Below are 25,196 nucleotides of genomic sequence, written 5' to 3'. Positions count from 1 at the left end.
GCCATCATACTGTACTTTGGAGATATTCTGAAGCTTTTATGGGGACCCTCTTTTCTCACTCTAAGTGGCGCAAATGGAGCTCTTTTCTGTTTACAAGTGTCAAAAGTGCTACACGCCCAGTGTGATTGCAGGAGCCCTCCCTCACACTGTGCCTGTTTCAGAGAAACTTGGAAAACTTCAAGGTGGTTCATGACTTTCAGAACATCCCCAAGGCTCAGAGTTTGAGAAGGGTGGGAATTCCTGCCAGATGGAGTAAGGGTTAAGGGATGCCATTTGATTCGTTTGCCACTGCCAGGTTCTCTACATGAATTTCAGCAACCATATACTTCAGCCTACCTACACATATGGTGTCGGGAAGGGGGGACGGGGACGGACAGCAGCAAGTATATAAGCATATGATCCAGGCCATATGTCACAGTGTCCCATCCCTCCTTCCCTCACTATCATACCTTCCCTCCCTGGTGCTTTTGCATCAGTTTAGCTAGACACCTTCTAACTGCATCTGCTACTGGGAGCTAAAAGACAGGCACCTTAATGCTTCACTTCCCTCCCCATTTTATTAATACAGTTCTCATATTTCGGGGGTGGGGGGCATGGCGATGGGGGAAGTTGGCAAGTTTGGTATTTATGAAGAACCCCCCCACACACACACACACACACAGAGTATCCAGTTTGAGGAACAGGAACTATTTGAGTACCCAAAATGATCAAAGGTTGTAACTGTGGGAAAGAAAAATGGAATGTGACAAGAGCAGTGGTGCAGGAACATTTATAGCTCAATGCATCATTCCTGAAGTTTAATAACCTTTGAAAACAAACACTGGTGCCCAACATAGCATTCTAAATGTTGGGACTGAGGTAATTGTAAAACCTACAGTGATATATGGTATCTCTGGACTGAGGTTTAATATAGCCACATTGCCTCCTGCAGTTCTGAAACTAATGAAAAGACTGCAAAAAATCCCAGAACAGAAATCAGCAGTTCTGTGTACCTGAAGTACATGCAGCTACAAAAATAATAATAATCATACAAAAAAACTTCATAAAAATCCGACTCAGGTAACCTAATACCATGTCTGTGGCAGACATTGCACAAGTGACATGACCTCAGCAGCATCTCTCTACTTCACCCATGTTCAAAGTGCATTCTTAGTGCAAGAAGTAGAACTGAATGGAAAGAGGCTTGCCAGCCCCCAGTGGATTTCATGCTAGGTCCAGAACTCTTGTTTGAATTCATATGATGTAGCTTTGTGTGTTTTGAGTCCAGTTCTGCATAGTGGAACAGTGTTGTCTTGACTCTGACCTTCAGCATCCACATCCAATAGTGTCCGCTCTTCTTCTGGCAGCCTGACATGGAACGGAAGCAGTTCAGGCCTCTCTTCAACAGTGCTACTGCTGCTGGCAAAGCAGGAGTCCAGGTTACTGGGGGTTTCAGCACTGGAGCTATTAGCAGAGAATTCACCCCTTGCATTACTGGGTGAGACAAACCACCAGGGCTCAAGCCGCTGCCTGTTAGCAGAAGGGCGAGGTCTAGGCACGAATTCCAAGGTCTTCGGTCTCTCCAGAGTAGAGTCTTGCTGAGCATTATAGCGCCTGGGGGTTGGAGGAAAGATGAGGTTGGGGTCTGGCAATCGAGGGACTTCATTTGCACCCTGACTTGGGCTGGGTGTTTTAAACACACCTATTTCCCCCACCAGGAAAAAGAAATGAAAGGGGGAGGGGAGAAGAGAGAAACCAACCAGTTAGACAACACTGATGAAGTGAGACACTGGGTTCATTTAGTAAACACAAGGTGATGTCAGACACAGGGTTTTATTGATTAAGGACATGCACACTACATTGCATCTACACCCATCTTCATGCTGACACTGAATGACAGTATAGAAGGATAGCTAAGCCAGAATAGTGGGTGCATCCCCAACAGGAGAATGTTTAAGCCTGTTGCACAACTAAATCCACTTATTCCTTGAGAATCATTCCCATATTCATGGTTGAGAGCTATACTCTCCAACCTGAGAATGGGAACCTGCCATTCGGATACAACCAAAGACAGGGAGAACTGGAACACAGTCAATTCCATTAAAAACAAAAACAAATAGATACAGAATGGATTGTGTAAGGGTGATATGCCTCATCATTACTGTAAGGCTGTTCAGAGCAAATAAAGATTCTGAATGCCTCAGTGCTATGGCATAGAACTGGCTGCAACTCCAGTTCAAAGTTACAGACTATTCTGCTAAGACATATTCAAAGGGAACTGAAGAACCTTGGAACTGAAGAACCTTGGAGACTCTGGAGCTACTCTCTGCTGTCATGCATGTAAAACACTGAGACAGTGACACTTCAGGAGAAGATACAGGTTTTATCATTAGGAAGTGGGGCTTGTGTTCAGTGGCTCCCATTTCAGACAGAACTTTGCAATTTGGAAAGGCAATTTTTCATGGGCAGGATTGAGAAATAGCCTTTTTCTTTGTGGAAAAGAACTGAAATTATATTTGTGGACATTCAGCAAATTATGAAGAGAACTTTTTCAGTATTTCTCTTGACAAATATGAATAATTGACAGACATGGTTCATACCTTTGCATTATGACTTTTGGCACAAACTGGGTTCAAGGAACAGAAGGAAGCTCTGATTTGGGTGGCAGTAATTGAGGGAAGAGAAACATTATGGATATTTCAAGACGACCTGCAGTAGGCAGCTAGGGAAGCATGATAAATTAAAGTTGTATGCAATACTGTGCCTGAGGAAAAACAGAATTGGGGGAATATGGGAATAAAGAAAACTACAACTGGCAGCTATCAATAAGAGAAAAGGAGGCTGGAGGTGTGAAAAAACATGACTTGACAAAAGTTGTTACTGCATAAGAGCCATCAGGGTGCAGTGGGTGGAGAGTCAAATCAGGATCTAAAACACCAGGATTCCAGTCCCCATTCTGCCATGTAAGACTGTTGAGTGATCTTGGGCCAGCCACTCTCTCTTGGCCTAACTTACCTCACAGGGTTGTTGCAAGGAAAAAAAATGAAGGAGCACCATGTACACTGTCTTGGTCGCCTCAGAAAAAGGGCAGAATAAAAATGTACTAGACAGAGATTCTTATCTGTTGCTCCTTCTATAAACACCTACAAGGAATATAGTGGATCCTAAACTATAGCTCTACCCTCAAAGCACAGAACTGCAAAGTAGGAATAATATCACCATACTACTTCAGCCGCTGCTAGGGCTTGCTTTGTCATCCCAAGCAAGATATATTTTTATTTCCCCTGCCCAGAGTATTACAGTTGCTCTCCTTCCTTATAAACAAAAAAGGGTTTTGTGGTACCTAGCAAATTTATTGTAGCCTAAATAGTTGCTGAATTAAAATTCAACAACAGACTTAATTGCATTAGCCATGGAGTATCTCTGATGCCAGTTACTGAGTTTGTGCCAAGACTCACCAGTGCTAAACAGAAGAATTTGCTTTCAAACACTGGGGTGGTTAGAAAAAGTACCTCAGAGTGTGACCCTCAACACTCAATAATGTCAGTCTCTGCCTCCCCATACACTTCACTGTTCAGCAAGATGTCTCCTGCCAGAGAGACTGGCAGGAATTGACTACACAAGGGCTGAGCTGCCCACAGGCCCATTTTTCCCAGTCCTCCTCTCTTCCCCTCCATTTCCCATCCCCAGAAACACCTGTTGCAGGGCCTGGCTAGCAATATACTTGAGCTGGGGTTGGAAGTTCCCAGTAGCAAAAGAACCTAATTTGTATAAAGCACTGATGCCAATTGGAGAAAAGTCTGCAAATGAATTTTAATGAATTGATTTTATGCAAGTCTCTTTGTATGCCTCCACAGCTTATGGAGCAATTAAGAGAACAAAGAGAAATTTCAAATTACAGGAGAATATTCTTGGGAAGTGTTATTTGTAGTGTTCATAGTTTCAACTGCAGTCATCTCATAGTGCAAATATAAAAGAGAGAGAATGAAGAGTGGAAGGATTAAGGATGCTTTGAAAGATGGTTTCACCCATAGCCATAGAGAAGCCCTCCCCAACAGCCAAACAGGCAATTCTGAATGGCAGTGGGGAATAAGGCAGGAACATAAATGCAGAATCCAGTGGCAAGAAAATGAATGTTAGTTTTTATTCTATGGAATATGAAGGAAAAGGATAACCTACCTGCCCCCAGTGCTCCTGTAGGGGAATTACTGGAAAGATATCCATTGGTAAAGAGAGCAGCAACTTTTAAGGCACCATCAGAGGGGGTGCGCCGGTGCTCCCCTTGGTGAGCTTCTGAAGAAAGAGTTACATGTGTGGGAGTCAAGGACTGGTTGGGATCCCGCTTGAACTTCTCAACACGAATATTAACCAGTGGATTACTAACTACTGGCAAGGGAGCCTTCACGGTCACAGGGCTGACAGGCATCTCATATACTACAATCTCATCGCTGTCTGAGCGTAGCAGGGATCGAGTTGAGTTACATTCAGAAATGGAAGACAAGGAGAGGAGGGTCAGGGAACTGGAGGGTTCACCCAGCTCCTCTTTCTTGAAGAGCTTCCTTGAAGGAGGGCTGGTACTCCGACGGGAGAGCCCAGCTCGCTGAAAGATACTGTCACGTTTCTTCTTCTCTTCTTTCGGGGCTTCCAGTTCATCCTGGGTTAGCAGTTGGCACTTCCCAGCTTCCAAGAGATCAAAACCTAGGCCAGCAGCAGCTAGCACTGCTGCACAACCAAGAAAGGCAAGCTCACATCGTTTGTGGTGGGAACCACTACGTTTGAGGCTGTTAGTGGGGGTGAGTTGAGGGGTACTTGTGGCAGAGTTCACAGGGGTGGACTCATTGGCATCACTGGATTGGCCATCCCAGTCCTCATTCTTCTGAAAGGGGATACAGAGGTATGATTGGTTAGGTCCAGGTGATTCCTGCAACTTGCTCTCTCCATTTTTCAAAGAATCACTGTCTTCATTCTCTGCAAAAATGAACAGTGAGCCTTTTACATTCTCACTATATAAGTATCTGTTGCCTATGTTTTACCATACATTCCCAGATAAAAATACACCATAAATACAGCTTTTTATGGCAGTACTTTAAAAACTGAAAGCTGTATAATTGACAGCACTTACCATACTCAGTCTTTTCTAGGTAACAAGTCCAAACCAGATATGACAGCAGATGTGTGTGACTGAATCGACCACAAGCATGTTGTATGTTTTTCCTGTTCACTAATAGCAGTTCCCACAAGTGAGCAGTTGTGTTAGTAAAGTGTTACAGTGATTGGGGGGGGGGGGAGAAGCTAAATCCCACCTTCCTCATCACTGCAAACTCAGTCTGATCACAAATCCCCTGCTGTCATGCCTAGAGAGGGTTAGATTTTCCCCCCAAAAAAGATGGCAGATAAAATTATAAGAAAGCCATTTTTCTGTCAGAGAGCCATGCTTATAGGCTCTCAATTTCCAAGATAAACACAACAGAAAGTTGTTACATTTGTTCTATAAATAAACAAAGGCTTAAAATAGCACATAAAAAAAAAGTGAGACAAACAACTAAAGCAACATTGATTGAGTGCAAGAAAAAGGAGCCCAACTAAAAAAGTGACAGAGACCCATCCTCAGCAAACTTATTTCTCTGAATAATCCACCACTTCCAATATCAGCAAAAAATCAAGGAGTAATACACAAACCCAGGAAAAGAGACAGTGAATGATCAAGGGCAACACAAAGAGAACAGAGCCTGGACACAAGAGGGATAAATTATGGGCTGCTTCACACATCAGAGGAAAGTGCAGCAAGAGCACTTGTACAATGCATTCATATGCAAACATTACATTGATATGTACTCCCAACAAAATAATTTATAGGTGTTTATCATTATAAACTTATAAAAGGGTTGAAATTAAAGGGCAAAAGCAGACTGAGAATTTCTTAAAACTGCAGATAGATGAGATATAACAATTCAGTTAACAGGCTACTTTACCCATCTCCGTTAGGCTTGTAAATCCAGGCAAAGTAGCTGTCGTTCTCTGGACCATTCCTAGGTTTGGAACACTAGATGACCACTGTCTATATCCATCTACCAGAATCTTCAGACTAGCACAAAGAAAAAGAAATATACTTGAACGCATGAACTTTCTTCTGCCCAGTTTCTATGTTTCAGTTAGAACTTCAAGAAATGGCTCTTACCCTTCCACCCCAGTTTCTCACCCATCACATCCCAAAGGCACTGAATACATGAACATAGGCACAGCAGCTTATACGATCTCCAAAATTTATTGTAGCCTCACTATAATCCTGTGAAAAGCCCTTTCATGCTAACAACCAAGGATCAGCATTATATGCACATATTAGATACAAAATTCTCCGATGAAATTAGCACTTTCTTAAATATAGGCAGGACTCATTCCATTACTTATCGGGATTATAGCGGAAGTGGCCAGATAGCATTGTATTTAGTTTGCTTATACTGTAATTCTACTAACAAGCAGTTTACATATGGTTTCCAAACAGTCTCTCTCCCCAGCTACTGGTTAGTGGTTAGTTTTGGAAACAGAACATTTTCTGGGCCTTATATAGGATGACCCCAGTGCCACACAGGCACAAAACTACAAAGAAATAATAGGGAAGGGACTACAACTAAGGAGAAAGGAAAGCAAACCACACTAAACTAAAACCCCAAGAGGAGGAGATCTTTCCACTGTTAGTAAAAATGTTAGTACTGTTAGAGTTAATGTCACAATATACTTGTGGAGTTCTTGCTTATAACCGTTCTCTGTTCATATGTTATTTTGTTAGTTTTTATGAGAGAAATCTCTGATCATCTTCTTATTCTTCGCTTGTTCACATTCTAAAAGAAATCCAAAAGGGCTGGTGAGGCAGGACTTCCTTTTGCAGAAGCCATGCTGATTTTCCCTCAGCGGGCTTTGTCCCTCTATGTGCCTAACAATTCTATCTTTGATTACAGTTTCTACTAATTTGCCTGGGACAGACGTTACGCTGACTGGCCTATAATTTCCTCGTTCCCCTCTGGATCCCTTTTTTCAAGTAGTTTCCTTCATAAAAGAAAAGAGAGTGGAAGTCCATTGGGTCATGCAAGGAAGTCTCAATTTAAGACTGAGGATTGGGAGCCAACAAAATATTCTAGAACTTCCCAATCTTAACAAATTCCAGAGTATCTAAAAATATGTGAAGAAAGCCAGAGAGGCCACAAGGGGGTGCTATTCAACCTCTTTACTTGTGTTTTCAAGGCTTCAGCACTCACCAAGTTAAAGTGAGCCCATTCAAACCTTCACCCTGTTTGGGAATAAGCTCTGTTCCCACACAGGTAAGTGTAAATGATCCGTTCGGGCCACAGAGCAGGGTAAGTATATAAAATAAAGATGCACAGTTTATTGGCCACTAGGGGTGTGCATTTGGTAAAGCCAAACCAAAAAAACCTGAAAAATGCCTTTTCAGCATTTTTTGGGATATTTGGCATACCAAATCAAATTCCTGATCTGACTCAGCTGCTGAACATAGAATGCCGGAAAAAACTTGAAAAAATTGGCTTTTTTCAGCGTTATTGAATAGGCGTGGCAGGGATTTAAACTTTAAAGGGCTCCACTTACCTTCTTTTTCCCAATGTTTTTGTCTCTTTCCTGCCCTTTGCTCTGCTTTCCAGGAGGGAGGGGGAAGAGGGACCTTACATACAGCCAATTACTGCAATGTATTAGCAAATGCCATTGCAGCTTGCAAGGCTGTTGTTGCTGCAGACTTCACTTGTTGAAGCACAACTACTAGCTTGCTGCTTTCCCAGGAGGAGCAGCACTGGCCAATAGGATTACAGGTAAGGGTAGCAGACTGCTCTTTGGCCAATCACAGAAGTTTATTCTTTTTTGAAATTCTTCTGTGCATGGCCAGAGAGCATAAAAACAGGGGTCTCTGGCTGGCTGACTCCATTCCCGCTCCTGAGAGAGCCTGGGTTGGAGATTGTGTGGCTGGCTTCTGCTTCAGCCACTGCTCTGAGCCTCTTTTCCTGCTGCTGACTACTGGACTACTTTGGATCAAGATCCATCCTGCCTGGTGAACAACAGAAGACTGAAGACATCCCTGGTTTGAATTATTAGGACCACTTTTCAAAAACTTTTCTCATTTTTTGTGGGCTGGTGGGCCTGGGGGTGGTGGTGCTGGGTAGACCTCTGAGCCCTAGGGCCTCTCAGGCCTCTTCCTGGGTTGTTGTTGTTTTTTGGGGGGGGGTTCTTCTAGTTTGTGGTTTGTTGCCAGCCTGTTGCTTGCAGTTTAAAAGTTTTAATTTTTTTTACTGTGTACACATTAAAGTTACCAGTTGTGCTGCTGCAGCCTCCACAGCAAGCAGATCAACTTCCATACTACTAAAAAAAGCACCCTGGCTAAAATTCCCTTGCAGAATACCTGATGGGACTTTGTGGAGAGATTCTGTTCACTTGGCAAGGTACCAACTTGAAGGTACTAACCAGAAAACACACAAGGATACCAGAAGGGAAAAAAAGTTTTAAAAGCCCATCTTACTTGCTAGCATTAGACTGCAATATTATATCAAGTGAGGGACTGCTACCTAAATCATAATCCCAGACAAGAGTGTATGAGCTATCTGTGCACTAATAAGATCATGTCCCAAATTAAGAGTCAGAATGAACAAGGGTCGATTAGCTGGGATAAAGGATTATGTTTTGAACAACAGGGTCCCTGCCCGCATCATTACTCTCATTTGCATATTCTGCTCTCCTATACATACTTTTAGTGGAGTTAAACAGGGCTGCATTCTAGCCCCCACTTTATTTAATTTTTATATTAATTCAATAGTCATCAGTTTATCTGATTCCAGCTTTTATCACCCCCTAAACTGGCCTCCAGAACACTTTCAATTTTACTTTATGCGGATGATGGTGTTTTGCTCCTTGAACCAATATTGGTTTAAGGTGCCTGTTGAGGGCTTTCGCCTTGTCCTGTGACAGTCAACTTTTGACCATTAATTTTAGCAAGTGTAAAATCCTTGTGTTTACTAGAAGGAAATTCAGCCGTAGATGGACAAATCAATGGGGACCTTATTGAGCAGGTTTCAAGCTATAAATATTTAAGTGTAGTAATAAAGTTTATTGCATATGGCGATTGGCCTTTACAAGTTAAAACATATTTACAGCCCTAGAAATTTTAAAATTTCTGATATAACATCCATCTCTAAAAATTCTCATTCAGACTCAAAAGTTACATATAATTTCATTTGATTGCTTTCTTAGACACCGCGTTTGCTCTGATTTTCCTAGCGGCTAGAGCAAAGAGTGCCATCCTGTAGGAAACAAGGGAATCGATGTCTTGACAGCATAAATATTGATCTGTCAGAATGAGAAAGAGAATATAGAGTCTCTAATGTCTTAGCCAGAAATGTATTCCTAGGCTCTAAGTATAAAGGGTAAAATCAAAACACAGTAAAGAAGGTCTTCCTCCAAACTTCCGCATTTACAAATGCGCCGTTTCTGTGGTATTTTTAAGTATCGTCCAGTAAGTAGCTCCACTGGCATAGTTTGAAAATGTAGCAATGTGAACGCCGTTCTGAGATTATATCCACCAAATAAGCCGCTCTAAAATGATCTTTTTTATCATTTTAGACCATGGAGCAAACTTCAACTGGATGACTGACGAATTGTCAGTTAAGGTATCCCCTTTATACACCCATTCCCACAGATCAGAATTATTCCCTGAAGCCTGAAGCAAATAATCTAGAATGGTATAATGGAAAATAATGTTATTTTAAAAATCAGAACAGGCTTTGTCCTTACTTTGCAACAGATGATAACTAGATTTGCTAAGTGAGCCAGTATTTGTTAATTGTTCCCCCCCCCGCCCCATGATTTTAAAATTGCTGAGCGGGCATGAGCCCTAATCGAAGGGAAGCCAAGTTCTGCCAACAGCAAAGCCACTGGCGACCCTTTTGGCTGTGCTAAAATAAGCCTCAAAAAAAGATTTTGGATTGTTTCCAGACTACTGTTTGTTCTTTCCAGCCCCATAATTCAATGTCATACAGCAGATGAGAAATAATTTCACTGACAAAGAGTTTTAAGACCGAATCTATAAGGAAGCCACCCCTGGTGTAATAGAATCTCATTATTATTCAGATAGTCTTAAGAGCTGAGGATTTATAGAAGTTAGATGGTAGGGTTTAAGGGTAGGGTTCCACTCTCCTGGGTCTTGGCACGCTCAAATAAAAATGCAGCAGGGAATGCCCAGAGAAGTGTTTTGGGCTTTGATAGGATTCTTTTATACCAGAGGAGGTGAATATAACCCCCTCAGCTATCCATTCTTTGTGGACAAGATTACTGCATGGCTGTTCCATGGCTTTCAATTATGTTTGTTCAATAACTTTATATCTTCTAAAACTATACAGACTACATGTTTGAGAACCATATTTACAGTCTCCCACTGCCTTCCCAACATGGTCTTGCCTCTTGAGAGAGGCTTAATATCTCCTGAAGCCTGTGTCTGGAAAAAGGATTAATGGTTAAAGCTCATTTTTTCCACTTGCACCTCTGACGCCAACAGACATCCCTTTCAGACAAAATGGAAAAGGACCCTTCCAGAGAAATTACTGACTTTTGGATATCCTCCTAGTAGTTTAATACCCCTTTCATTACTTAAAGGGTAAATATATAATTAAAGAAAGGATTTGGGATACTGAATTACACCATCATTTGAGTCTTGCCACAAATTATTATTTTTTTCAGGGGCAAGAAGTCTCTGTCATCTATCTGGCTAATTTACCAATTACCAAAGATAAGACCACTTCCACATTCAATCTCTTCCAGTCCGGGTTTCGCCCGGGACACAGGATGGAGATGGCTCTGGTCACTCTGACTGATGATCTACGGAGGCATCTTGATCAGGGCGGCTCAGCAGTACTGTTGCTGTTGGACCTGTCAGCTGCGTTCGACACGGTCGACCATCAGTTGCTGCTCCGCCGCCTCAACATGGGAATACAGGGGCTCGCCTTACAGTGACTTGCTTCCTTTCTCCAAGGTCGGGGACAAAGGGTGGCAATTGGTGACCCTATGAATTAATGATCTCCAAAACATCCTATCATTAACATCCTTACTCAGGTCTTGAAAACTGAGGGCCATTGGCTTCCTTTATAACTCAATCCAACTCATGTTGGGTCTTCTTCCTTCTCTACTGCCTTCAGCTTTTCCTTGCATTATTGTCTTTTACAAATTCTTATAAATTTGACCAAACTATGATAGCCTCAGCTTGGTCATTTTTACTATGGAGCGTTCAAGCTTGATTTGATCTAGAGCCCACTTAGTTGTCTTTTTGGTCATCCATGGTATCCATAAAACTCTCCTCAAACACTACATTTCAAATTAATCAACGTTCTTCCAGTCCGCTTTATTGTCCAACTTTCACAATCATTCATGGTAATGAGGAATACTACAGTATAGATTATCTTTTCCTTATGATACGTTCTGCGTATAAACTGAACAGATGGAGGAGATAAAATAACATCCTTGTCTGACACCTTTACCAATTGGAAACCATCCTGTTTCTCCATATTCTGTCCTAACAATAACCTCTTGTCCAGAGAATAGGTTGCACATTAAAACAGATGTTGTGGCACATCCACTTCTTTTAAAATCAGCCAAAGCTTTTTATGATCCACAAAGTCAAAAGCTTTGCTGTAATTTATGAAAACACAAGCTGATTGTCTTCTGAAATTCGCTCACGTGCAATATGATCTCTAGTGCCATTTCCTTTTCTGAATCTATTTTCTCATTTCACTTTACTCATATGAGAAATTAATGGGATGGACCAATAGTTGCTGCAGTCTTTGATGTCTCCTTTTTTGGAACTGGAATGTAGATCAAGTGTTTCCAGTCTGTAGGTCAGGTCATTGTTTTGTTTTCCATATTTGTCGGTGCATTCTTGTAAAGATTTAGATGGACTCCATTTCCATGGCTTGAAATTGCTCTATTGATATTCCATCTACCCCTGGTGATTTGATTCTGCCAACTGCTCTGAATGCAGCTATCAATTCACTTTCTAAAATTACAGGTTCTTCAAACGATTCTTCCTTTAACATGACTGCAGTAATTTTCAGGTACTTGACCCACGTATACAAATGCACCTAAACTCTTTTTAGCAATAAAGTTTAATACAGATCTAAAATGAAATGTTATGTACTCAGTTCTCTCCCAGAAGAGTAAAAACCTTGCTCAAATCCAGTAAACCATGCCTGTATTAACAGTATGGATGTTTTTAAAATGCCTGAGAGCAGGTTCTTTCAACTATATTTATTAGGGAACTGGGTTGCTCTTTACTTAATACTTCCTCAGTACAAAGAGGAACCTGATGTAGCAGGTGGCATCCAAATTAGAATGCAATGGTGGCATCCAAATTAGAATGCAACTTGCATGGCCCTATTATGAACTCTTTAATTTGTTAACTGTGGTTACAAGAGCAAGATAACCACTAATTCCACCAAGGACTTTTAAAACAAATATCAGTACTACTGATAAAATATCTATCCACAGCGTGCCTCATACCCATCCTCGCCTGTTGCTAAGTCCTTCTGACAAAGTGAACTTGGCCCCCATGTGCGACCTTTCTTCTTCGGGCCTCTCCTTTCTTCTTCTCCTTCCTCTTCCTTCTGGAACACTGAGTTGCGTCCCCATGTTTTGTTGCTCTCACTGGGTGTCACTAGGAAGGGAGGAGAAGAATCAGAGATGTGAAAATGCTTTTTATCCAGCAGTTTTGTAGCAGGCTTTTTTTTTGGTTAGATGAATAAAAACATTTTGCTTGCACCGTACACATCATTTATAGAATTTACTGCCATAAGTTGTGCTGATTGGGGGTGTGAGCCAAGAAAAAAATTGTTATAATTTGGATCTGGGGAGGGTATTTTTACCACGACTGCTTATTTTAGGGTAGAACTTTACCAGTTTGGGGTTCAAACCTGTGAGGTTCTGGAGTTTGCAACCATTATATTCAATGGTGAATCTATATGAGGGTCTGTGGTAGTGGCTGATAAAGATAGTGGCACCAAATGTGCACAGGACATTGTCCTTGCCACATTCAGTCCAAAGGTCCCCTAACTTTCAGGCAGACTGAACAAAGGGGTTTGATTTAACAGACCCCCCAAAGTAGGTGATTCTCTATGCAGCTGCACTTCTCTCTACTGATTCCTAAAATGGCAGTCAAGTGGCAGCCTAGCAGGAGAGCTCCAGCTGGCCACAGTATTAGAAAAAAACCTCTCTGCATTTTCCTACTTTTACAGTGACTTTTTAAAAACCTTTTTACTGAAAACTCTGCATTTGCCATGCTTCCTCGTTGTAGTCTGTTTCTTTTCAGAAAGTAAAAACGGCTTCCTTTTCAGACTCCTCCCTGCCCTATTATGTTGGTCTGCCATTATTTCCTCTATGAAGGACTGGGGGATGGGGGGGGAGTGGCTGTTTTCCAGCCCAATGACACCAAAATTGCACGTGAATGAGTCCTGCCTGTCCTCTAAAGAATATGAAAGTTTCAAGCAAATTGGGCCAAGAGAAAAAGGCCTATGAGCCCCTGAACAAGGTGCTCCCAGCTCTCTATTTTCCCAGCCACAGGACTTGCAAAATCCAATCCTACAAAGGGTAGAGGGGAAAGAGAACCTTGGCTCTCTGTGGCTGGTCTCCAAAGTGACTGGCTGGAAGAGTTCTGTGGTACTCCTTTGCAAGGATCCGATGGAAAAGGAGAAATGCCATTGCTTGGGAAATAAGCAGGCTAGCTAGCTAGCAGCACTGAAAGATGAAAAAGAACAAGGAGTGTCAAAGACTGTTCCAGGGTTTGTGTGTGTGAAACACCTAAGCAACTTGCATTTGTGTTATCATTACAGAAAATCACTGTAATGATTTCTATGTGTATCTTCAGTTTGGGAATTTTATTATGCGTGCCCCTAGCACTGATGGCCCTAGCAAAGATGGATTTAAATGTCAGCTAGGCAAATTCATGGATTTTGGTCTATCTGTGAATATTAAGTGAGACAGCTAAATGGAGTCTCCATGTTTGTAGACAAGAAACCTCTAAACATCAGTTGCAGGTGGCAGGGATAGAATAGTGAGCATGACTGTGCCTTCCACAGTTCTCCTAGTGTCATCTGATTGGTTAGTCTGGGAAACAGTATACTGGTATGATTCACCAGGGTTGTCTTATGTTCTTATTAGCGCAGGCCTCTTGCCAAAATTATTAACTCTGTTTGTATTCTTAGCAGTACATTTTCACTAGCTTGGATCCAAAGCACTATATTTTGCCCCCACATAATCCCTTGCTGCAGGGGATGGAGGAACCTTTCTGTGGAAGGAATGATAATCTGACATTAAAAAAAAGAACAGAGAAAGGAATAGGGGCTTTATAGAAGACTGCAGGAAGGAACAGTCTTTATTGTGTTCACACGAGTGGTACAGGCATTAAATTTCAAGCCCTGGTTTCAAATTCTGGGTTGAGACAACACTAGTTAGCATTAACTATTTTAATTGGGGCAACTATGATAACCAACCATTGTTAAAGTGCAATATCTGGAATTCATGTACCAAAAGGGAGCAAACACAAATCCCACTGCCAGATTCCATTCCCTTAACCAATTTGGACAGAATAGAAAGGTTTTCACACAGCAATAGCAATTATGTCCTCTTGTTCCAGCATAGCTATTGTGTAACGGAAGAGAAGAGTTGCACTGCTAGTGGGGCAACAAATCCCTCTAACATCCCTCCAATCAATATGTTACACTACTGCAATCAATGCACTGCTTCTTCTAGCAACACAATATTGCTGGGTGCACGCTAGCAAAATGTAACACTTAACTCTTCTGTTCTGGGGCTTTCTTGGGTAGAAATGCCTGGGCCCCCTGCAAGACAGTGAACAGCAACTGCATACCTATTGTGAAAAAAATCTCATCTGATGAGATCCATAGTACAAAATACAAACAAATTAGGTGACAGTTTTTTTTGGGGGGGGGGTGAATTTGTAGAAAAAGTTTGTTCATCTCAAAGAAGAATGAGTTAAAAGATACACACTAGTAGTAACAGGAAATGCAAGCCTCCCAGAACAAGAAGTAGTATAGCTACCCCAAAATAATTGTGCTTTGTTCATATAACATGTATTGTGGAATCTTGGCCTAAACAAACCCTTAATAAAGAAGCCCACCAACTTAAAACCAATGGGTTCTGTTTCATACATCTTTTACTGAAGTGTTAAACTGCTTACACTGGATGGCTCTGAGCCTAGGAATGATGGTAGGACTCGCAGGAGGGCTGGAGCAGCTGCTAATCAAACTCTTCCTTTTATCCGTGGTCGGAGATGCCTGTACAGTAAATTTGTGCTGGAAATCTGTCAAAAGAAATCTTGATCAGTACACACATTAGTGAAATAATACAAAGACCTAAGGCCCCATCTGCTAATCTAACAGAATAACATTTTACAATGGTTAAGCAATACTCTAACTCAGTGGTTCTAAACCTTTTTGCGCTTTTGGATGCTTTTGGAATTCTGACACAGGGTGGAGAGCACAACTTCAAAATTACTGTCTCAGGAGGTGGTGCCAACTAGAAAATTGCTGCCATAGGTTGTGGAGCCACATACACGAGGAAAGCCAATTGTAGGGAAGACGATGGGTAATTTATAAAAATACATTGGGGAAGAGGAGCGAGAGAATGAAGCCAACATTGTGGTGGCAGCTGCAGCTGAAACGGTATTGTTTTATCTGCCCAGCCAATCAGATCTCCAGTGGCCAATCAGAAGAACTGCTGGGCAAGAGCTCCACATAGCCCCACCCACTTTCTAAAAATACTTGGTGGGCACCAGAAAAGGTGCTGTCAGGCACCTATGGCCACTGTGTGGGGGCCCTCTGCTCTAAATATTTCAGCTTCCTAGCTTCACTATGTGACTGCTGATTTTCTGTGAAGCATATTCCACAGACTCTATTCCTATAAGCAACAGCTGCGTTAAGATGGTGAACAATAATCTTAATTTCTTAGTGCCAAAGGCAATAAGGATTTCATACAGCATGTTTTATATGTACAACTCTAAGGAGAAACAGACAGCTCCCCTTTGCGCTGCTAACAGCACCCACCAGAAGGGAGACTGATGCGATTGCCATCCTTCAACTTGAGACGGTTCTTCCTGAACTTGCCCATACGTTTTTTCACAAGGGGTTTATCTTGGCACAGTTGGTGGATGATTATGTTGAGCTCCCTTTCCAAGATGTTAATCTCCCGCTCTGCTAGCTCCTGCTCCCGCTGCTGAAGCAGCTGCTCATGGTTCTTTTGCTGGACTGCTGCTCTTGTTAACTCCTCCTCCCATGTTCGCAGCTCCTAGAAGGAAGATAGGTAACATCCGTAACATCCAATATTTGAATTGTTAACAGCTGCTCCTCCTCTTTCATTTTAAGGGTCTATAATAAAAATCACAGAAATGAGCACTGTCTTCCACCAAAGTACATTGTGGAGATGAGCAAATCCTTGTAACTTCCTGTAGCAAATCACTGTAACTTCCTATGCTGCTGTATTTATCTACACAAATGATTTGGGTCATCAGGAAGGTCAGTTATGTGTACCAATCCTATCTCAACATAAAATGAGAAACACTGAATTAGAGTATACTATAGAGCAGAGGTGTCAAACTCATTTGTTATGAGGGCCGGATCTGACATACATGTCACTTTGTCGGGCCGAGCCATGTGTGTCATTAAATATAATGCCAGGTACCAGAGATATAACCTTTATAAAGGACAAAGGCAAACCCTATTAATGATATTATTTTTTACTCAAAATACAAACAAAAGCAATTGATTCCTAGGAGGGAAAGCAACTGATTTACTGGGGAACCCACATGAGCCCCAATAAATGTATTTATGCATATGCAAGACTAGTTTTCCCCCAAGGGGTACCATAAAAGATGGGGTACCTTACATTTCCAAACAGACTCCGTCTTTCTGTGTTATACCTCTGAGTATGCCAGTCACAGCTGCTGGCGAAACGTCAAGTACTACAATGCCAAGACCATGGCCATACAGCCTGGAAAATCTACAACTAATAAATTAGTTACTTTATGCATATGCAATACTTTTAAGAGATGAGTCATTGTCCTTGCAAATAAATAAGGTAGTTTTTCAGCACACGCCCCCATCCACCCAGCCTCAGCAGCCAAGCATGGCTACAAGCTGTCTCTCGCTCTCTGTTTCCTCTGTTCCCCCATTCTACCTCTGAGGATCTTGAGGAGGCACACCAGACTCCACTCTCCACCGCCCCACCAACAACAACAATCCTGTGAGGTGGGGGCAGGCTGAGTGACCATCCCTTGGGTGATCCTGACAATGGGGTACTGGCTCAGGAGAAGGGGGGTTCTCAACCTGGCTCTCCCAGATCCTCCTACTCCCTAGTTCTCATTTCTCCTGCATTTCCCACAGAAACAGTGGGGCTGACGGGAAGGCCTGACAGAGAGTCTGTTTCACAAAACCTCCAGGGGTGCTTTTTGTTCTCCCACAACACCTTTTCTCTCAGGGACTAAGAACAGGTGGGGGAGAGAAGGGAGGTTGGCGTCCCCCACCCTCCCCAACACTCACTCTGCCTCCCAGCATAGTGGCTGTTCAGACATGTGGTGGCAACACTGGCGTCCCTTTTTGCCTTTGCACCTCCACTCGCTTTGGGGGCCGAGAGGTCTCTGCCCTCAGAGCAATATGCACAAGACAGCCCAGTTGCCTCCCAATCCATGCGCTGGCCTTCCTCCTCCTCCTCTCTTCTCCACTGGCCCCATTCCTTCATTGGCAAACCACCGCTCCACATGCCCACTCTCACCAACCCCCTCATGGTCACCATTTTTCAAAATGTGAAGTCAATTGGTGTAGTAGTGGCAGTGCTGGCCACTCAGCTCTGCCCCCCCCCCATGTAGTGGCTTCACCAATCCTCACTGAGCTACGGTCAGAGGAGGCAGGAGGGAAAAACACTCCATGCCTCCTCTTTATCCACCTTTGCTTCCATTCCCCCCATGCTTTTTTACCTCAGCCTCTTAGCCTCACCCCTAGTCATTTCCTTTCTATTTCTTGACAGCTTTGACCACACACGCACCTCACAGCATGCGCCCGCTCGCCCGCTCACCTCCACTGAGTAGTTTCCTGCCTTCCCTTCCTTGCACCAGTTGCTTGCAGGCCAGGTAAGAGGCCTGAATGGGCCAGTTCCGGCCCCTGCGTCATATGTTTGACACCCTTGATAGCGGGGTGAAATTTATTCTACTTCTAGTAGCAGGCAGTATTCTAATCATCAAAGGAAACACAGCCAGATGGAAAATTTGAAGCAATTATTTCCTTATAGCTTATGTACTACTTTAGGTTTACTGAGCAAGAATCAGACTGCTATTGTATTTATCTTTTAGTTGCAGAGATCCAGTGAGAATATTATCACAAACTGTATATAAGCAGTTTCATGGGTTAATTCACACTATGTAAAGAGAACACCCTTTCATATTAATACCTTAGGAATGGCATCTACACCCCAATCCACTCCTTCCTAATGTGATCAACTCTTTTTGGTCTCCTCCTCATACAGACAGCCTGGCAATTTTTCCTGTTCTGTGTACTTTCATTTTCATCCTTCGAAATGGGCAGACAAGTACTGAAGGCACCATTTATAATTTATCACCATATCATTGTGCTATTAGAAGGGTTCAGGGTCATAGAATTAGATTTTGTTATTTTTTTACAATAAAAAGGTATAACTTTATTAGCACATATGCTTTAATTCTTAGCACTAAAATGTTCTCTAAAAAGTAAAAAGTGAGAAGGAATCGGGCCCCGGGGGAAACCCCACCCTGGCGTGCACGTCAGCCGGATGTGACGTGCTGACGCCGGGCACACCGGCCACAGCCATCTGAGGGGAAAACTCTATCAAGGAAGCCACAGCCCTCAGTCAGCCTTAGCAAGTCTGTTAACGATAGGATGCCATGGAGGATATTAATTGACAGGGTCACCATGAATTGGAAGAGAATTGATGGCACTTAACACACACTCACACTAAACTATCACAGCTTCAAGTTCATATATTTTAATGAAAAATCAGTAGACAAGACTGGAGGGAAAGGTAAAGAACTTTTTGAGCTTACAAACCGCTATTATTACTACAGTAGATGAAGTTTAGAAAATCAGTTTTGTTCTTCATTCCACTTGAGCCAGCATATTATTTATTAAAATATCAGTAAAATACATTCTTCATGTATGTCTATGCAAACTGTCAGTGTTTCTACAACAAAAAGATGAACTATGAGATTATATTGTATTATATTGAGCCAGTTTCGTATAGTGGTTAGGAGTGCAGACTGTAATCTAGGAGAACTGGGTTTGATTCCGCAGTCCTCCACATGCAGCTGCTGGGTGACCTTGAGCAAGCCACAGTTCTCTCAGAGCTGTTTTCTCAAGAGCAGTTCTTAGACAGCTCTCTCAGCCCCACCCACCTCACAGGGTGTCTGTTGTGGGGAAAGGAAGGGAAGGAGATTGTAAACCGTTTTGAGACTCTGAGTGAAGGGTGGGGTATAAATCCAATCTCTTCTTAAATTCATGTAGTAGAAATCCAGCCCTGCTTACCTTTTCTTTGGCCCGGAGTTGGTCAAACATCCCCTGGATCTCAAGTTTCCAGTCTTCTTGGAGGGAATGGAAGGAGTCCTTTGGCATTTCAAAAAACCCAGACTCCTCTATGTTAGTAAGCTGGTTCAAAATGTTGGCAAAAGATGGCCTGGAGTGAGGATCAGCATTCCAACAATCTGAATAGGATCAAGAGACACAAGCATTCTAGATCAGAAAGCACAAAACCATATTCAGTCTCTCAACTACCACTATGTTATATAACCCTCCATCTACCCCTTAATACATATGGAGCACACATCACTTAGCAGCCTTTTCTTTTGGTTTACAAGGAACAACACAGAGAGCTAACATTTTCCAATAGAGTTATATTTCTATACAACAGAGTCCCAAGTTACCTAATTTCTAAGACTAGTACATTTGTATTTTTAAATAATATGGTCAAGTTAAATGCTAACTGCAAATCTTACTAGAAAGAACAAACTTTGGCATTTAGATTTAACAAGTTGGGGTCTACAGGACTCGTGGAGGGGATTCCATCTCCCCCACTCTCTTGCTGAGTCCACCACAGCCCCCATGCCAAGCCCAGTGCAGTTCCCAGGCTGAGCTACCACCACCACTAGGCCCAGCATGAAGTCTCTTCCCAGCCTCTTCCAACTGCTGAGGTACATTTTTTACTTTTTGGGGGAGGGGTTAACTTTTTTTTTACTGTTTTACTTTAATTTTTTTAAATGATCATATTTTTCTGCAAACCTGGAGTGTGCCCCAAATTTGCTAAAAAATCTGTTTAGTGTCCATGTGGCCCCAATCTGCAGATTTAGCTATCTGCAGATGGGGGGCACACATTGGTATTAGAATCCAGGATTTCTTTGGTACACACATAGTCACTTCTAACTGCAATCCCTTGTGCTGTCATGGAATCTTTCCGACCTTTGAGAGAGATTTTATAATGCCCACAAGACTAGGATCTGTAATTGAAAGGGAAGGACTTCAGTACTTGTATACATGTAGAATCTCAAATGTATCCTTTGTATCCTTTCCTAAAGTTGTAAATGTTGCATGGAAGAAGATACAGCTTATTAGAATCTGCAAACAAGCACAGAAGGAGCCCAGTAGCACCTTAAGGACTTTCATGAGTCACTGCTCACTTCTTCAGATACACTAGAATGGGAGTCTCTGTCCTATTTATTAGAAAGTGGAAATATTTCAGATGCCAAATGACATTAGCAGGCAAATGATGATAGCAGGTAAATGACAATAGCAGACATGATTGGATTAGGTGAGATATGCAGAGGGGCAATAGGTATGGAGAAATCAGAATTGGTAATGAGACAGGGAACCTAGGTCTCAATTCAATCCAGGTGGATGCATTGTCTTGAGCTTCATTATCAGTTGCAATTCAGCAGTCTCTCTAATCTCCCTTTGAAATTCCTTTATAAGAGAACTGCTACTTTTAGGTCAGCAACTGAATGTACTGGAAGGTTAAAATGTTCCCCCACTGGTTTTTGAATGTTGTGGTTCCTAATGTCAGACTTATGTCCATTAATTCTTTGTCAAAGGGACTGGCCTGTTTGTCTAACATAGAGAGTAGAAGGGCATTGCTGACACGTGATGGCATACACTGCATTAGAGGATGAGCAGGAATATGAACCTGAGATAGTATGGCTGATGTTGCTGGGTCCACTGATGGTGTTGTCAGGATCTATGAGAGCAAAGTTGGCATCTTGGCTCATTGCAGGCCTTGGTACCAGAGTTCATGTTACTGTTAAGAAGTTTATCATTGCACTTGAAAAGCTGATTTAGGTTAGCAGGCTGTCTGTAAGCTAGAAAAGGTTATCCCTCCAGTGCCTATGCAAGGGAAATGTCACTATCCAGCATGGGTTGTAGGTCATTAATAATATGTTGAACTGGCTTGAGTTGTAAGTTGTAGGTGACCACCAGTGGTATTCTGTTCTCATTCTCCTTGGGCTTGTCTTGTAGCAAGCTGTCTCTGGCTATTATTCTGGCTTTTTCAGTCATCTTTCTCACCATATCAGGAGCATATTGTAGTTGCAAAAATGTCTGTTGCAGATCCTTCAAGTGAGTATCTCTGAGGGGCTCGAGCAGATGCAACTATAGCATAGGACTTGGCTATATACAATGGATTGTCTGATGTAGTTGGGGTGGTAGCTGGAGGCATGTAGACATGTTTGCCGATCTGTTGGTTTCCGATTTAATGTGGTACTTGTGTATCCGTACTATGGTGTCCAGAAAGTTTATTTCTTGTGTAGAGGCCTCCACCCTCCTAAACACAGTGTGGACCAAATGGAGCCTGACCATTGGATTGGCTAGCTCCCCCACACACATACCATATAGCTGGCCAGATGGGGGACAGGTTGCAGAAAGCAGCATGTTAGCTGCTTAGGAGAGCCAATGCTGGGCACAATTGCCTAGAGTCTTTTGGCTCCCTCCTGCCTTCTTCCACCAAACCACAATAATTGCTTCAGCTTAAGGCTGTGAGCTGGATTTCGAATTGTCTAATGCACTTCAACCCATGATTTGTTTCTAAACTCAGTGTCAGTTAAGTATTTATTATGATTTTTATTATGATTAGGCAGATTTGTACAGTTAAGATACACACCCACCTCTAGGACTTTCTTGTAGGGTTATAATACTTCCACAGCTTTCCAATATCAAACTAGCATATGTTCACCTTTCTACATTTCACACGCACCAGTGACAGCTATCTTTGCACTACAAACTTTTAGTTTGTCCCATGATTTGCAGCACTAGAAAAGTGATTAAAACTTTGTATTTCAGAGACAAGTATAAGTATGGCTTATGAACTTCTGATACCATACAATTATTTGTTCACTTTTGTTAAAATGCTAAGTTGAGCAAAATTTTGCAAAATGAACATATTTATACAACAACCTGGCAAACAAGCACATTTTTATATTCTCATATGCAGAGGTTACTGAATAGCTGAAACATGTCAACAGAAAGACAATAATGCCATATATTAGGTTCTTTGGTTCATGACTCTGAGAGTGGAACACAATTCGATCATCACTGCAACTGGGGTGTAACCTCGTACTCCCCAACACTATCTCTGCTTTCCTTTGCCGTCCTACTTACAGCCCTGCAGGTTCTCATCTGCTTAATTAAGCAACACAACAATCTAAATGCAACCCCTGTCAATAACTTTGGTTCACTCAAAAAGTCTGGTTCAGTCTGGCTGCGGCCTGCCTTGTTAAAAATTATTCTCTTAAGTCTCCTTAGTTTCACACAGACATGGTGGGGGAAAAGTGACTGCCTCTGCACCTGCAAGATAAAAGCTCCTCTCTGGCCTTGGCTCATTAACATTCCAAAGCAATTAAGTCCCGTGGGAAGAGAATGGTGGTGTGAGACTGCACACCACAGTCAACTGCTCTTCTGACATGACCAGAGACCAGTGAAATCATCCTTTCACTGATTGGCTTTCTTGTATCTGGAAGACATTGCTTGAACCCTAATTGGTGCAGAGGCCTATCAACTGATTGGGATTCAAATGATAAATAACCTGCTTTAACATTCATTCAGGGGCATGATGGTGTTGCATGTGAAGCGGACATGTAATATTGCCTTGCTCACCTTGTGGTCATCTTGAAAGCTCTGACTTGCTGAAGCCAACCAGCCTGGCATTTTGGACTTTGGAGATGGGAGTACACTTTGGGCTCAGAACTGAATGGGTAACATCTTGCTCTTTGAGAACCAAGGTTCTATAAGTGTTTAGCTAGTTTATTAATACCTATTGTTGTTTTTCCCCACAGTAATATTTTAAGAAATTACGCACTTCTAATAATAATACTCTTTGCATTTAATAAATATATTTTATTTAACAACTTCTGGTTTCTGTCTCCACTGCTGCAATAAGACAATCTAGTGCTTAGACTGACAGTTCCTACCTCTAGAATAACCTGTGAGTCTTCTGCTGTGAGCCAACCTTGCAGAGAGGCTTCCCTAGCTAAGCCCAGTAAGGTCAGGAGTTTGTCCTTTGGCTCTTGACTTGAGGGACACAAAAGCACTGGTGGTAGCACTACCTGGTTAAAGGTATACAGGTGCCTTTAATCCCCCTTTGTAACTATGACTAGCCAGCCTCTTGGTCAAGAAAATCTCCAGCCCAGCCTGGGCAGCAGGGAAACTCTCTTTGACACCCCCCTCCACCAAAAAAAGGAAGTAGCACAGGGCAAAGATTTGTTCTGCAGTGTTTGAGAATTTTGGTCTGCATTTCTGTGTAGCCTTTGACAAATCAGAAGTAGCTAACATGAGCACATCTCATAAGGAACCATTTTTTCCTACGAATTGACATATAATCACTATGATTAGTTTCCCGCGCTTTGATTTCTTTAACGTCCTCCTTCAGTAAAGTGGACATGTTTAAAGCAGATTCAGCCATGCTTGCTGTTTTGGCCAGTGCGGACTTTATATCCACTAGTTTTGTAGAGAGTCTTTGTTCCATTCTCTCTAAGTAAGAGAGGGAGGTCTGGCTTGTCAGCTGGTGAACCGGAGGCCTGAGTTTGTGATTTATTGGCCGCCATTTTACGTGAGGCTTCCTCGGAGCTTTCGGGACTCGGTTTAACTTTCTTTGGGTTAAAGAAACTTTTTGATGAAGATTTTATAGCCACTTTAGTTGTTGTTAGTTTAGGGCCGTTATTCTTACCCATTCCTCAGTAGGTCAATGATTTTTCAGGTTTGTAGAGTTGTTTTTAGAGAGGGGAGGGACGGAGCCATCAAATTAAGCGACCGCCATGTTGCTCGACGTCACCACGCCCCCAGGAATTGGCATATAATAGCTGATAAGCACATCCAACATAGCTGTCTGAGGTCAAACCACAATTCACATGTCTCTAAAAGTGGGCAAAACAGCAGACATAGTACCTGGCCTGGTTGTGCACTGGGGAAAGAAAGCGGTTTATTTGTAGAGTCTGCACTGCCAGAACTGCATTCTCAAAGCAAGCAGAGTAGAAGAGTTGGTTTTTATACCCTGCTTTTCTCTACCCTAAGGAGTCTCAATGTAGCTTACAATAACCTTCCCCTCGTCTATCCACAACAGTTACCTTGTGAGGCAGGTGGGGCTGAGAGAGTTCTGAGAGAACTGTAGTTGGCCCAAGGCCACCCTGCTGGCTTCATGTGGAAGAGTAGGGAATCAAACCCGGTTCACCAGATTACAGCATCACTCTTAACCACTGCACCACACTGGCTCCCAAGCAAGAAAAGCATGAGCAACTCTGTTACGTTTGGTTAACTCTTACCTTCCATCAGTCTGGCAAAAGGTTCTGGGCATGTTGAAGGAATGGGAAGGGCAAGTTTATTCATGGCAACACCATATGCAACTGCAAGACCATCAATTCCTCGAAATGGTACTTCTCCAGTTAGCAATTCCCATAGTAACACACCATAGCTATTAAAAAAGAAGAAGCAAAACTGCCTTTAGCTTTAGTAAATTCTATAAGCCACCTCTTAATACCAACTGTTTCCTAAATGCACAAATGTAGGCTTAAAAACAACACTTTTAGAAGTCAAAGTTATCATTTATCTCTGCCCCAGAATAATCAGCATTTTTGCATTATGCAACCCAAACATGTAAAGGAACAGCAGCAG

The 25,196-nt window shown here is 42.3% G+C and overlaps 1 protein-coding gene across 1 annotated transcript in view; it reads right to left on the bottom strand.

Moving 5' to 3' along the window:
- Nucleotides 1–1,208: 1,208 nt before the first annotated feature.
- MAP3K9 (mitogen-activated protein kinase kinase kinase 9) overlaps nucleotides 1,209–25,196 on the bottom strand; it is a 52,433-nt gene continuing 28,445 nt past the window's right edge. Inside the window, exons 4-11 of the mRNA XM_015425765.1 lie at nucleotides 24,848–24,996; nucleotides 19,578–19,753; nucleotides 16,077–16,317; nucleotides 15,212–15,334; nucleotides 12,520–12,673; nucleotides 5,952–6,064; nucleotides 4,159–4,947; nucleotides 1,209–1,681 (exon numbers count right to left, since the gene is read on the bottom strand). Of these exons, the coding sequence (XP_015281251.1) occupies nucleotides 1,209–1,681; nucleotides 4,159–4,947; nucleotides 5,952–6,064; nucleotides 12,520–12,673; nucleotides 15,212–15,334; nucleotides 16,077–16,317; nucleotides 19,578–19,753; nucleotides 24,848–24,996 (2,218 nt within the window). The remainder of the gene's footprint in view (nucleotides 1,682–4,158; nucleotides 4,948–5,951; nucleotides 6,065–12,519; nucleotides 12,674–15,211; nucleotides 15,335–16,076; nucleotides 16,318–19,577; nucleotides 19,754–24,847; nucleotides 24,997–25,196) is intronic.

This window comes from Gekko japonicus, unplaced genomic scaffold (assembly GCF_001447785.1).
Source record: "Gekko japonicus isolate JY-2015 unplaced genomic scaffold, Gekko_japonicus_V1.1 scaffold1818, whole genome shotgun sequence".
NCBI lineage: Eukaryota > Metazoa > Chordata > Lepidosauria > Squamata > Gekkonidae > Gekko > Gekko japonicus.
The sequence above is the reverse complement of the archived record's forward strand: the minus strand, read 5'-3'. Positions and strand labels throughout refer to the sequence as shown.